We start from the raw sequence: 14,463 nt of genomic DNA, 5'->3' as shown, positions 1-14,463 counted from the left end.
TAGAGGCACAGGGCTTCTTCCATACAGTACATAGAGGCACAGGGCTTCTTCCATACAGTACATAGAGGCGCAGGGCTTCTTCCATACAGTACATAAAGGCGCAGGGCTTCTTCCATACAGTACATAGAGGCACAGGGCTTCTTCCATACAGTACATAGGGGCACAGAGCTTCTTCCATACAGTACATAGAGTCACGGGGCTTCTTCCATACAGTACATAGAGGCACAGAGCTTCTTCCATACAGTACATAGAGGCACAGAGCTTCTTCCATACAGTACATAGAGGCACAGAGCTTCTTCCATACAGTACATAGAGGCGCAGGGCTTCTTCCATACAGTACATAGAGGCACAGGGCTTCTTCCATACAGTACATAGAGGCACAGAGCTTCTTCCATACAGTACATAGAGGCACAGGGCTTCTTCCATACAGTACATAGAGGCACAGAGCTTCTTCCATACAGTACATAGAGGCACAGGGATTCTTCCATACAGTACATAGAGGCACAGGGCTTCTTCCATACAGTACATAGAGGCACAGAGCTTCTTCCATACAGTACATAGAGGCACAGAGCTTCTTCCATACAGTACATAGATGCACAGGGCTTCTTCCATACAGTACATAGAGGCACAGAGCTTCTTCCATACAGTACATAGAGGCACAGGGCTTCTTCCATACAGTACATAGAGGCACAGGGCTTCTTCCATACAGTACACAGAGGCGCAGGGCTTCTTCCATACAGTACACAAAGGCGCAGGGCTTCTTCCATACAGTACACAGAGGCGCAGGGCTTCTTCCATACAGTACATAGAGGCGCAGGGCTTCTTCCATACAGTACATAGAGGCACAGAGCTTCTTCCATACAGTACATAGAGGCACAGAGCTTCTTCCATACAGTACATAGAGGCGCAGGGCTTCTTCCATACAGTACACAGAGGCGCAGGGCTTCTTCCATACAGTACACAGAGGCGCAGAGCGTCTTCCATACAGTACATAGAGGCACAGGGCTTCTTCCATACAGTACATAGAGGCGCAGGGCTTCTTCCATACAGTACACAGAGGCACAGGGCTTCTTCCATACAGTACACAGAGGCACAGAGCTTCTTCCATACAGTACATAGAGGCACAGGGCTTCCATACAGTACATAGAGGCACAGAGCTTCTTCCATACAGTACATAGAGGCACAGGGCTTCTTCCATACAGTACATAGAGGCACAGAGCTTCTTCCATACAGTACATAGAGGCACAGAGCTTCTTCCATACAGTACATAGAGGCACAGGGCTTCTTCCATACAGTACATAGAGGCACAGGGCTTCTTCCATACAGTACATAGAGACACAGAGCTTCTCCATACAGTACATAGAGGCGCAGGGCTTCTTCCATACAGTACATAGAGGCACAGGGCTTCTTCCATACAGTACATAGAGGCACAGGGCTTCTTCCATACAGTACATAGAGGCGCAGGGCTTCTTCCATACAGTACATAGAGGCACAGAGCTTCTTCCATACAGTACAGAGGCACAGAGCTTCTTCCATACAGTACACAGAGGCATAGGGCTTCTTCCATACAGTACATAGAGGCACAGGGCTTCTTCCATACAGTACATAGAGGCGCAGGGCTTCTTCCATACAGTACATAGAGGCACAGGGCTTCTTCCATACAGTACAAGAGGCCCAGGGCTTCTTCCATACAGTACATAGAGGCGCAGGGCTTCTTCCATACAGTACATAGAGGCGCAGGGCTTCTTCCATACAGTACATAGAGGCACAGAGCTTCTTCCATACAGTACATAGAGGCGCAGAGCTTCTTCCATACAGTACATAGAGGCTCAGGGCTTCTTCCATACAGTACATAGAGGCACAGGGCTTCTTCCATACAGTACATAGAGGCATAGGACTTCTTCCATACAGTACATAGAGGCACAGGGCTTCTTCCATACAGTACATAGAGGCACAGAGCTTCTTCCATACAGTACATAGAGGCACAGGGCTTCTTCCATACAGTACAATAAGGCACAGAGCTTCTTCCATACAGTACATAGAGGCACAGAGCTTCTTCCATACAGTACAATAAGGCACAGAGCTTCTTCCATACAGTACATAGAGGCACAGAGCTTCTTCCATAAGGTACATAGACGCACAGAGCTTCTTCCATACAGTACATAGAGGCACAGGACTTCTTCCATACAGTACATAGAGGCACAGGGCTTCTTCCATACAGTACATAGAGGCACAGAGCTTCTTCCATACAGTACATAGAGGCACAGAGCTTCTTCCATACAGTACATAGAGGCACAGGGCTTCTTCCATACAGTACATAGAGGCGCAGAGCTTCTACCATACAGTACATAGAGGCACAGAGCTTCTTCCATACAGTACATAGAGGCACAGGGCTTCTTCCATACAGTACAGAGGCACAGGGCTTCTTCCATACAGTACATAGAGGCACAGGGCTTCTTCCATACAGTACATAGAGGCGCAGAGCTTCTTCCATACAGTACATAGAGGCGCAGGGCTTCTTCCATACAGTACATAGAGGCGCAGAGCTTCTTCCATACAGTACATAGAGGCGCAGGGCTTCTTCCATACAGTACATAGAGGCGCAGAGCTTCTTCCATACAGTACATAGAGGCACAGGGCTTCTTCCATACAGTACATAGAGGCACAGAGCTTCTTCCATACAGTACATAGAGGCACAGGGCTTCTTCCATACAGTACATAGAGGCACAGAGCTTCTTCCATACAGTACATAGAGGCACAGGGCTTCTTCCATACAGTACATAGAGGCACAAGGCTTCTTCCATACAGTACATAGAGGCACAGAGCTTCTTCCATACAGTACATAGAGGCACAGAGCTTCTTCCATACAGTACATAGAGGCACAGAGCTTCTTCCATACAGTACATAGATGCACAGGGCTTCTTCCATACAGTACATAGAGGCACAGAGCTTCTTCCATACAGTACATAGAGGCACAGGGCTTCTTCCATACAGTACATAGAGGCACAGGGCTTCTTCCATACAGTACATAGAGGCGCAGGGCTTCTTCCATACAGTACACAAAGGCGCAGGGCTTCTTCCATACAGTACACAGAGGCGCAGGGCTTCTTCCATACAGTACATAGAGGCGCAGGGCTTCTTCCATACAGTACATAGAGGCACAGGGCTTCTTCCATACAGTACATAGAGGCGCAGAGCTTCTTCCATACAGTACATAGAGGCGCAGAGCTACTTCCATACAGTACATAGAGGCGCAGGGCTTCTTCCATACAGTACACAGAGGCGCAGGGCTTCTTCCATACAGTACACAGAGGCACAGAGCGTCTTCCATACAGTACATAGAGGCACAGGGCTTCTTCCATACAGTACATAGAGGCACAGGGCTTCTTCCATACAGTACATAGAGGCACAGGGCTTCTTCTATACAGTACACAGAGGCACAGAGCTTCTTCCATACAGTACATAGAGGCACAGGGCTTCTTCCATACAGTACATAGAGGCACAGGACTTCTTCCATACAGTACATAGAGGCACAGGGCTTCTTCCATACAGTACATAGAGGCACAGAGCTTCTTCCATACAGTACATAGAGGCACAGAGCTTCTTCCATACAGTACATAGAGGCACAGAGCTTCTTCCATACAGTACATAGAGGCACAGAGCTTCTTCCATACAGTACATAGTGGCACAGGGCTTCTTCCATACAGTACATAGAGGCACAGGGCTTCTTCTATACAGTACAAGAGGCCCAGGGCTTCTTCCATACAGTACATAGAGGCACAGAGCTTCTTCCATACAGTACATAGAGGCACAGAGCTTCTTCCATACAGTACATAGAGGCATAGAGCTTCTTCCATACAGTACATAGAGGCACAGGGCTTCTTCCATACAGTACATAGAGGCACAGAGCTTCTTCCATACAGTACATAGAGGCACAGGGCTTCTTCCATACAGTACATAGAGGCACGGGGCTTCTTCCATACAGTACATAGAGGCACAGAGCTTCTTCCATACAGTACATAGGGGCACAGAGCTTCTTCCATACAGTACATAGAGGCACAGAGCTTCTTCCATACAGTACATAGAGGCACAGAGCTTCTTCCATACAGTACATAGAGGCACAGAGCTTCTTCCATACAGTACATAGAGGCACAGGGCTTCTTCCATACAGTACATAGAGGCACAGGGCTTCTTCCATACAGTACATAGAGGCACAGGGCTTCTTCCATACAGTACATAGAGGCACAGGGCTTCTTCCATACAGTACATAGAGGCACAGAGCTTCTTCCATACAGTACATAGAGGCACAGGGCTTCTTCCATACAGTACATAGAGGCACAGGGCTTCTTCCATACAGTACATAGGGGCACAGGGCTTCTTCCATACAGTACATAGAGGCACAGGGCTTCTTCCATACAGTACATAGAGGCACAGGGCTTCTTCCATACAGTACATAGAGGCACAGAGCTTCTTCCATACAGTACATAGAGGCACAGAGCTTCTTCCATACAGTACATAGAGGCACAGAGCTTCTTCCATACAGTACATAGAGGCACAGAGCTTCTTCCATACAGTACATAGAGGCGCAGGGCTTCTTCCATACAGTACATAGAGGCACAGAGCTTCTTCCATACAGTACATAGAGGCACAGGGCTTCTTCCATACAGTACATAGAGGCACAGAGCTTCTTCCATACAGTACATAGAGGCACAGAACTTCTTCCATACAGTACATAGAGGCACAGGGCTTCTTCCATACAGTACATAGAGGCACAGGGCTTCTTCCATACAGTACATAGAGGCACAGAGCTTCTTCCATACAGTACATAGAGGCACAGGGCTTCTTCCATACAGTACATAGAGGCACAGAGCTTCTTCCATACAGTACATAGAGGCACAGGGCTTCTTCCATACAGTACATAGAGGCACAGGGCTTCTTCCATACAGTACATAGAGGCACAGGGCTTCTTCCATACAGTACATAGAGGCACAGAGCTTCTTCCATACAGTACATAGAGGCACAGGGCTTCTTCCATACAGTACATAGGGGCACAGAGCTTCTTCCATACAGTACATAGAGGCACGGGGCTTCTTCCATACAGTACATAGAGGCACAGAGCTTCTTCCATACAGTACATAGAGGCACAGAGCTTCTTCCATACAGTACATAGAGGCACAGAGCTTCTTCCATACAGTACATAGAGGCGCAGGGCTTCTTCCATACAGTACATAGAGGCACAGAGCTTCTTCCATACAGTACATAGAGGCACAGGGCTTCTTCCATACAGTACATAGAGGCACAGAGCTTCTTCCATACAGTACATAGAGGCACAGGGCTTCTTCCATACAGTACATAGAGGCACAGAGCTTCTTCCATACAGTACATCGAGGCACAGGGATTCTTCCATACAGTACATAGAGGCACAGGGCTTCTTCCATACAGTACATATAGGCACAGAGCTTCTTCCATACAGTACATAGAGGCACAGAGCTTCTTCCATACAGTACATAGAGGCACAGAGCTTCTTCCATACAGTACATAGATGCACAGGGCTTCTTCCATACAGTACATAGAGGCACAGAGCTTCTTCCATACAGTACATAGAGGCACAGGGCTTCTTCCATACAGTACATAGAGGCACAGGGCTTCTTCCATACAGTACATAGAGGCGCAGGGCTTCTTCCATACAGTACATAAAGGCGCAGGGCTTCTTCCATAGAGTACACAGAGGCGCAGGGTGTCTTCCATACAGTACATAGAGGCGCAGGGCTTCTTCCATACAGTACATAGAGGCACAGAGCTTCTTCCATACAGTACATAGAGGCACAGAGCTTCTTCCATACAGTACATAGAGGCGCAGGGCTTCTTCCATACAGTACACAGAGGCACAGGGCTTCTTCCATACAGTACACAGAGGCACAGAGCGTCTTCCATACAGTACATAGAGGCACAGGGCTTCTTCCATACAGTACATAGAGGCACAGGGCTTCTTCCATACAGTACACAGAGGCACAGAGCTTCTTCCATACAGTACATAGAGGCACAGGGCTTCTTCCATACAGTACATAGAGGCACAGGGCTTCTTCCATACAGTACATAGAGGCACAGAGCTTCTTCCATACAGTACATAGAGGCACAGGGCTTCTTCCATACAGTACATAGAGGCACAGAGCTTCTTCCATACAGTACATAGAGGCACAGAGCTTCTTCCATACAGTACATAGAGGCACAGGGCTTCTTCCATACAGTACATAGAGGCACAGAGCTTCTTCCATACAGTACATAGAGGCACAGGACTTCTTCCATACAGTACATAGAGGCACAGAGCTTCTTCCATACAGTACATAGAGGCACAGGGCTTCTTCCATACAGTACATAGAGGCACAGGGCTTCTTCCATACAGTACATAGAGGCACAGGACTTCTTCCATACAGTACATAGGGGCACAGAGCTTCTTCCATACAGTACATAGAGGCACAGGACTTCTTCCATACAGTACATAGAGGCACAGAGCTTCTTCCATACAGTACATAGAGGCACAGGGCTTCTTCCATACAGTACATAGAGGCACAGGGCTTCTTCCATACAGTACATAGAGGCACATGGCTTCTTCCATACAGTACATAGAGGCACAGGGCTTCTTCCATACAGTACATAGAGGCACAGGGCTTCTTCCATACAGTACATAGGGGCACAGAGCTTCGTCCATACAGTACATAGAGGCACAGAGCTTCTTCCATACAGTACATAGAGGCACAGAGCTTCTTCCATACAGTACATAGAGGCACATGGCTTCTTCCATACAGTACATAGAGGCACAGGGCTTCTTCCATACAGTACATAGAGGCACAGGGCTTCTTCCATACAGTACATAGGGGCACAGGGCTTCTTCCATACAGTACATAGAGGCACAGGGCTTCTTCCATACAGTACATAGGGGCACAGGGCTTCTTCCATACAGTACATAGGGGCACAGGGCTTCTTCCATACAGTACATAGAGGCACAGGGCTTCTTCCATACAGTACATAGAGGCACAGGGATTCTTCCATACCGTACATAGAGACACAGGGCTTCTTCCATACAGTACATAGATGCACAGAGCTTCTTCCATACAGTACATAGAGGCACAGGGCTTCTTCCATACAGTACATAGAGGCACAGGGCTTCTTCCATACAGTACATAGAGGCACAGGGCTTCTTCCATACAGTACATAGAGGCACAGGGCTTCTTCCATACAGTACATAGGGGCACAGGGCTTCTTCCATACAGTACATAGGGGCACAGGGCTTCTTCCATACAGTACATAGAGGCACAGGGTTTCTTCCATACAGTACATAGAGGCACAGGGATTCTTCCATACCGTACATAGAGGCACAGAGCTTCTTCCATACAGTACATAGAGGCACAGGGCTTCTTCCATACAGTACATAGAGGCACAGGGCTTCTTCCATACAGCACATAGAGGCACAGAGCTTCTTCCATACAGTACATAGAGGCACAGGGCTTCTTCCATACAGTACATAGAGGCACAGGGCTTCTTCCATACAGTACATAGAGGCACAGAGCTTCTTCCATACAGTACAGAGGCACAGGGCTTCTTCCATACAGTACATAGAGGCACAGGGCTTCTTCCATACAGTACATAGAGGCACAGAGCTTCTTCCATACAGTACAGAGGCACAGAGCTTCTTCCATACAGTACATAGAGGCACAGAGCTTCTTCCATACAGTACATAGAGGCACAGAGCTTCTTCCATACAGTACATAGAGGCACAGAGCTTCTTCCATACAGTACATAGACGCACAGAGCTTCTTCCATACAGTACATAGAGGCACAGGACTTCTTCCATACAGTTCATAGAGGCACAGAGCTTCTTCCATACAGTACATAGAGGCACAGAGCTTCTTCCATACAGTACATAGAGGCACAGAGCTTCTTCCATACAGTATATGTGTTAGCACACGGGGCTCTATGGCTGGGCGTCCCTTCCAGCTGCCCTATCACAGCTGTGCAGTTTTCCACCGAGAGGAAATACTGAATTGGCTCAGCCCCACAGTATGAATTGAGTTGTACAGTAGCAGGTTTTGCATAAGTGCTTTAATGTCAGGTGCTGCTCCCTGCTGCTCCTACCTCCTCTACTGTACATGACAGCTCTCTGCAGCCAAAGCTAATAGGGAAATAGCCCCAGGTGGAATGACAGCTTCCGAGGATTTGATTGGCTGTTGAATCACCCCCTTTTCTGGCTGGCTTTCTCAGACCTTGGATGGCTAGAGATCAGGAAGATGAAAGGGATCTTATCTGCCTATAGCTATAAAAGAATTGTGCTGGAACAAATACATCCCTCATGCCGTGCTGTACTGTAAGTATCCAAAAACACGTTTGAATACTCTTGCAATATATATGTGCCCTGCTATTGGTTTTATTTGTATGTATTACTGTATCACATCCCATTTTGCATCAGAACAGTGACTTCTATTATAAAGAATGTGATTTATCAATAGGGAAAAAAAAATCATTTTGCTAAAAGCTTACTCACTAAAGCTTTTCCCTAATTAAATGTTCTAGACATTTCAAAAGAATATCGATTTTTTTTTTTTAATTCATGATGGTAATTTGTTTTTTTAATGTATGTTTTCTCAACACAATAAGCAGTTTGTCTAGGTTGAAAAGGCAGGTGCTAAGTAGCACAACATATTGTGCTTGTGATAAATTTGCAATATAGCAAGTGTGACCAGATGCTGCATTGCACCTAATTTACTTGCAAAGCCGGTGAATGTTTAGTTGACTTACTTTTATTTATTACAGTAGGTTACAATACCATGCTGAAAATCTGAACGTTTTGCATGTTACTGAAAGGACTGGGGTTGCAATGAAGTAAAAAAATGCTGTCATCTGTAGTGTTGTATGTGTTACCCAGGAGGCATTTACATCAATAAAGTGCATAAGACCGGTGAGTATTTTAACCCATTTGCTACCAAAGGGACTGGCAACGCAGAGAGAAGGTTAAGTCGTTTCACCGGAATTACTCTCATTCACCCTAATTTAATACCTGTATTTATATTACTGGATATATTTAATAAGCGCACTATCAGCACATTACAAAAGATATGACACACGTGTACGGTATGTGTGTGTGGGCACGTGTATAGGTGTGTATCGGTCTAGGTCTCTAGGACAACTCACTGCAACCATTTAGCCCCCTGTGATATTTAGCCAGACGTTTTGTCGCGAAGGTAAACCCCTGACCTTAACTCCTTACCCTAAGACCCCTAACCTTAGCCCCTAATGCTAATCTTTACCCTAAAAACCTTAGCCACTTACCCTAACCATGTAATCGGACCCCTCATCCTAAAACCCATAATCGTACCCCTTACTACCCTGCTGACCCCCTATCTTTACCCTTAAAAACTTACGCCCTTACCCTTCAACCCCTAGCGTCAACCGCTAACACTAATCACTTACTGTAGCAATGAAACGGCCGGCGGCTGGCTGATCTGCGGCGGCTAAATTGCAGCCCCATGGTGGCTGCGGCGAGATGTCCCCTTCTGTGTGTGTATTGCACCAAACAAATAAAATTCCACTGCCGGCAATGGGCATATCGCTCCTTGCTTACTTTGTGGCTGTTTTCTGCTGCACTTTAGCAGCTGGCAGACTGACAAATAGGCCCGTATGTATTAGTTCCCATTCCCAAGCTTGAAATGATGGCTGTGATTCACCCCGCTCTGATAAGGGGTATTGGGAGCTTGATAAGGCGTTAACTTCCATTGACTTGAATGGTAGTTAACACAGGCACGAGCTCTGATACTCCAAATTGGAGCTTAGTGAATCTGCCCCTATACGAGATACAGCTTTCGTTATTTGTGGGACCCTATGAGGGGTTACGGAGGGATATACTGAGAGGTGTTCTGGCATCGCCAGTGAAGCCTGTGAAGACGTTGATACTGTGTGTCATGCAAGGCTATGCTGAGCTACCCCTGCAAACAACCAAATATCTGCAGGAAATGTATGGGTATCTATCATAGGCTGTTATATCTAAGGAAACCCCTTTCATCGCCAGAGGTGCCTGCAACCCACTGCTCTTGCAGGGTTAGGGCAACAAGTTGGAGCATATGCCTCTTCAAAGATTTGTGGCATTTGTGGGACTCCATTAAAATCCTTTTGTCCTCACACATTTGCAACTGCCACTGAAATGCTGAAGTAGCAGACACGGACTGATAATGGCACTGAGGGCCTCATGCAGTAAGCCCCGATACAAAATTTTCGGCACGAATTGCGAAAATGTTTTTTTTGGGCGATTTGCCCTCGCAGTATTCAGTAAGGGCCGAATCCTTCCGATCCCTGCTGAAGCACTGCGAAAGCAAAGCTGCCGATGAGCTGTGGCGATACAGCCTGGCTCCCGATAAGGCTCCCGATAAGCCTTTGGTGCCGATAGATGTTTGCAGCTGAGAGAGACAAGCCGCTCTCTCAGCGCAAACTTCGGCACCAAAAAAAGTATTTAAAAACAACTTTTATTCATAGTGTACATGTGCAGGGGGTCTTCGGAGCTGAACCGCGTTGGTTTGAGGTCCGGGGACCCCCTGCCCCCCGAGATACAGGCCCCTTTATGAGGTGCCGGTATCCCTCGGCGTTTAAAGGTCCCGATCACGTTACCGCGACCTGTAAACAAACCAGAGGGATACCGGCACCCCATAAAGGGGCCTGTATCTCGGGGGGCAGGGGGTCCCCGGACCTCAAACCAACGCTGTTCTGCTCCGGAGACCCTCTGCACATGTACAGTATAAATAAAACACACACACATCAATAAAGACTCGTTCCTTACCTTGGCGGCTATGTGCAACGGTAATGAAGCAGCATGAATGTCTTTTTAATTATACTGTACAGTGAGCAGGGGGTCCCCTGAGCTGAACCGCATTGCTTTGTGGAGCAGGGACCCCCTGCTTCCCGAGTTACAGGCCCCGGTATGTGTCATCGGGTGGCAGTGTCGCCGCCATGTTTATAGCGTCCCCGCAATAAACATGGCGTCCACACTGTAACCGATGGCCCAAACCGGGGCCTGTAACTCGGGAGGCAGGGGGTCTCTGAGCCACAAATAAATGCGCTTCAGCTCAGGGGGCCTCCTGCTTCCGCACAATATTATTAAAATACATTAATGCTGCTTCATTACCATAGCGGATAGCCGCTAAGGCAATGAAGGGGTTAACGCATAGTAGCATGTTTATTGGGGACAAATGCCCCCAATAAACATAGCATCAATACACAACATACAGTATAGTAATGGGCAGAATGACTATTATCCACAAATGGATAATAGTGCAGTTGTCCATTTACAATACATACACAACAATAAAGACTTTAAATACATATAGCACTCACCCCTGTCCCACTGCCACGATGAAGGCCATCCTCATCTTCATCCTGCCCATGCCCCATCCGCTTCTGCAAAACAAACACAAGAATTACAACATCCAAATTAATGTCCCCTAACCCCTTAATCACCATAGCGGTTATTAACCGCTACAGTTATTAAGGGGTTAAGCCACCATCACCCACATACCCTCCCCCACAAAGCCCCCCAACCACCCTCACCCAATACCCACAGGGGAGTCCTACCAAATACCCTTGGGCCTAATACCCCCTCCCCCAGCACATACAGTACAATAATGTGCCAAATAACTATTATCCACATAGGGATAATACATTATTTGGCCATTATTAAACACATTCAATAACGTTAAAATGTAAAGAAACTTGTACTAACCTCATCAATAAGAAGTCTCCGTCGCCAGCATCATCCTTGGGGTCCGTTGCCAACATTAGAAATAGCCACAACATTTCAATATCATTAACATAACACTGAACCCCTTAATCACCTTATCGGGTACTAACCTGAAAGGTAATTAAGGGGTGAAGCCATCCTGCAATGCCTACAACAGTTATGCATAACATCCTCAGTGAAATTAAAACCAATTGCCTAACCAAATTCCATTTAATCATTCAATCTGTAGGCTCACATGCCTCATAAAACATTGCATTTACAGTGTATACATGTAGCATAACATGTAAACTGCATGTACACGCTGCAAATCAATGTTAACAATACAATAATGCCACTCAAATCGCCATACATCACAAGAAGTATATTATTTAATACAATAAACTCACCATCAATGAATTACCACACATCAATTACATCCCTAAACAATTAAAATACCATCCATACCAATTACACAATGAACTAAAGCTATCCTAACAGAGAACAACTTCAAAACATAGTCAAAAGTACACCAACAATTACAATATAATAAAGCAAGGCTTTCCATATCCTACTGTACGGCCTGGAAGCCCAAAACTTACATCTGTCTAAAAATAAAATACATTTAGCACACATCAATGCATAGCCACAATGATTAACAATACAGAATTAGAAGCTTTAACAACACTATCATTTCTTACCCTGTATATATATCTGTACACATACATACAGACATACATACAGTGGGAAGAAATGATATGCATTGTAAAAAATGAAAACATGAAAAAGCAACACAAAAAACAGTTACATTAAGTACATTTCTTTATTTAACTTACCATTACTTGCCCCCACCGACTCCCGTTGATCAGCTTACTCACGAACCAATCCACGACACCATCCACGACACCATCCAGGAACAAATCCACGACACAATCCAGGAACAAATCCACGAACCAAACCAGGAACCAATCCAAGAACAAGTGCAGGAACCAATCCAGGAAGCAAGCCACGAAGAAATCCAAGAAACAATCCACGACACGATCCAGGAACAGGAACCCATAAAAGAAAAAAAAACATAACAAATTAAACATTAAAATAATAAAACATGACAATCAAGGGTTGTACTAGTTTTATTCTTAGTGAATCTGTATTACAATACCTTGTTCCGGGGTCTTCTTGACGTCCGGTGCCACGCCCTGGTCTTCAATCTTCAGGAGGAGGTCCGTCCTCCTCGGCTTCTGCCTTCAAAATGAGACGACATAGGCTTTTATAGGCCTATGACGTCACATTTGTCGTCATATGGTTCCCACGGCCCTGATTGGGCCGTGAAAACCATGTGTTTTGGCCGATGTAAAAAAATTGATGACGTCACTTAAAGGCAATGCCAGCACAGCCAATCAGAATGGCTTTGCTGCTATTGCCTTTAAGAAAACGTCATGAAATGACACATGGCCGGACTCACATGGTAAGCCAGCCAATCAGAGCGTGGGAACTCCATCCCTACTCTGATTGGTTCAAGTACCATGTGAGTCCGGCCATGTGTCATTTCATGACGTTTTCTTAAAGGCAATAGCAGCAAAGCCATTCTGATTGGCTGTGCTGGCATTGCCTTTAAGTGACGTCATCAATTTTTTTACATCGGCCAAAACACATGGTTTTCACGGCCCAATCAGGGCCGTGGGAACCATATGACGACAAATGTGACGTCATAGGCCTATAAAAGCCTATGTCGTCTCATTTTGAAGGCAGATGCCGAGGAGGACGGACCTCCTCCTGAAGATTGAAGACCAGGGCGTGGCACCGGACGTCAAGAAGACCCCGGAACAAGGTATTGTAATACAGATTCACTAAGAATAAAACTAGTACAACCCTTGATTGTCATGTTTTATTATTTTAATGTTTAATTTGTTATGTTTTTTTTTCTTTTATGGGTTCCTGTTCCTGGATCGTGTCGTGGATTGTTTCTTGGATTTCTTCGTGGCTTGCTTCCTGGATTGGTTCCTGCACTTGTTCTTGGATTGGTTCCTGGTTTGGTTCGTGGATTTGTTCCTGGATTGTGTCGTGGATTTGTTCCTGGATGGTGTCGTGGATGGTGTCGTGGATTGGTTCGTGAGTAAGCTGATCAACGGGAGTCGGTGGGGGCAAGTAATGGTAAGTTAAATAAAGAAATGTACTTAATGTAACTGTTTTTTGTGTTGCTTTTTCATGTTTTCATTTTTTACAATGCATATCATTTCTTCCCACTGTATGTATGTCTGTATGTATGTGTACAGATATATATACAGGGTAAGAAATGATAGTGTTGTTAAAGCTTCTAATTCTGTATTGTTAATCATTGTGGCTATGCATTGATGTGTGCTAAATGTATTTTATTTTTAGACAGATGTAAGTTTTGGGCTTCCAGGCCGTACAGTAGGATATGGAAAGCCTTGCTTTATTATATTGTAATTGTTGGTGTACTTTTGACTATGTTTTGAAGTTGTTCTCTGTTAGGATAGCTTTAGTTCATTGTGTAATTGGTATGGATGGTATTTTAATTGTTTAGGGATGTAATTGATGTGTGGTAATTCATTGATGGTGAGTTTATTGTATTAAATAATATACTTCTTGTGATGTATGGCGATTTGAGTGGCATTATTGTATTGTTAACATTGATTTGCAGCGTGTACATGCAGTTTACATGTTATGCTACATGTATACACTGTAAA

General features: G+C 45.5%; 1 protein-coding gene across 1 annotated transcript in view; it reads left to right on the top strand.

The window, feature by feature from the left end:
- The first annotated feature begins 8,177 nt into the window (after positions 1–8,177).
- Positions 8,178–14,463, top strand: part of OSBPL5 (oxysterol binding protein like 5) — a 104,832-nt gene continuing 98,546 nt past the window's right edge. Inside the window, exon 1 of the mRNA XM_075567662.1 lies at positions 8,178–8,362. Coding sequence (XP_075423777.1) covers positions 8,348–8,362 — 15 coding nt within the window. The 5' untranslated portion in view covers positions 8,178–8,347. The remainder of the gene's footprint in view (positions 8,363–14,463) is intronic.

This window comes from Ascaphus truei, chromosome 12 (assembly GCF_040206685.1).
Source record: "Ascaphus truei isolate aAscTru1 chromosome 12, aAscTru1.hap1, whole genome shotgun sequence".
NCBI lineage: Eukaryota > Metazoa > Chordata > Amphibia > Anura > Ascaphidae > Ascaphus > Ascaphus truei.
This window is presented reverse-complemented; position numbering and strand designations above follow the sequence as displayed.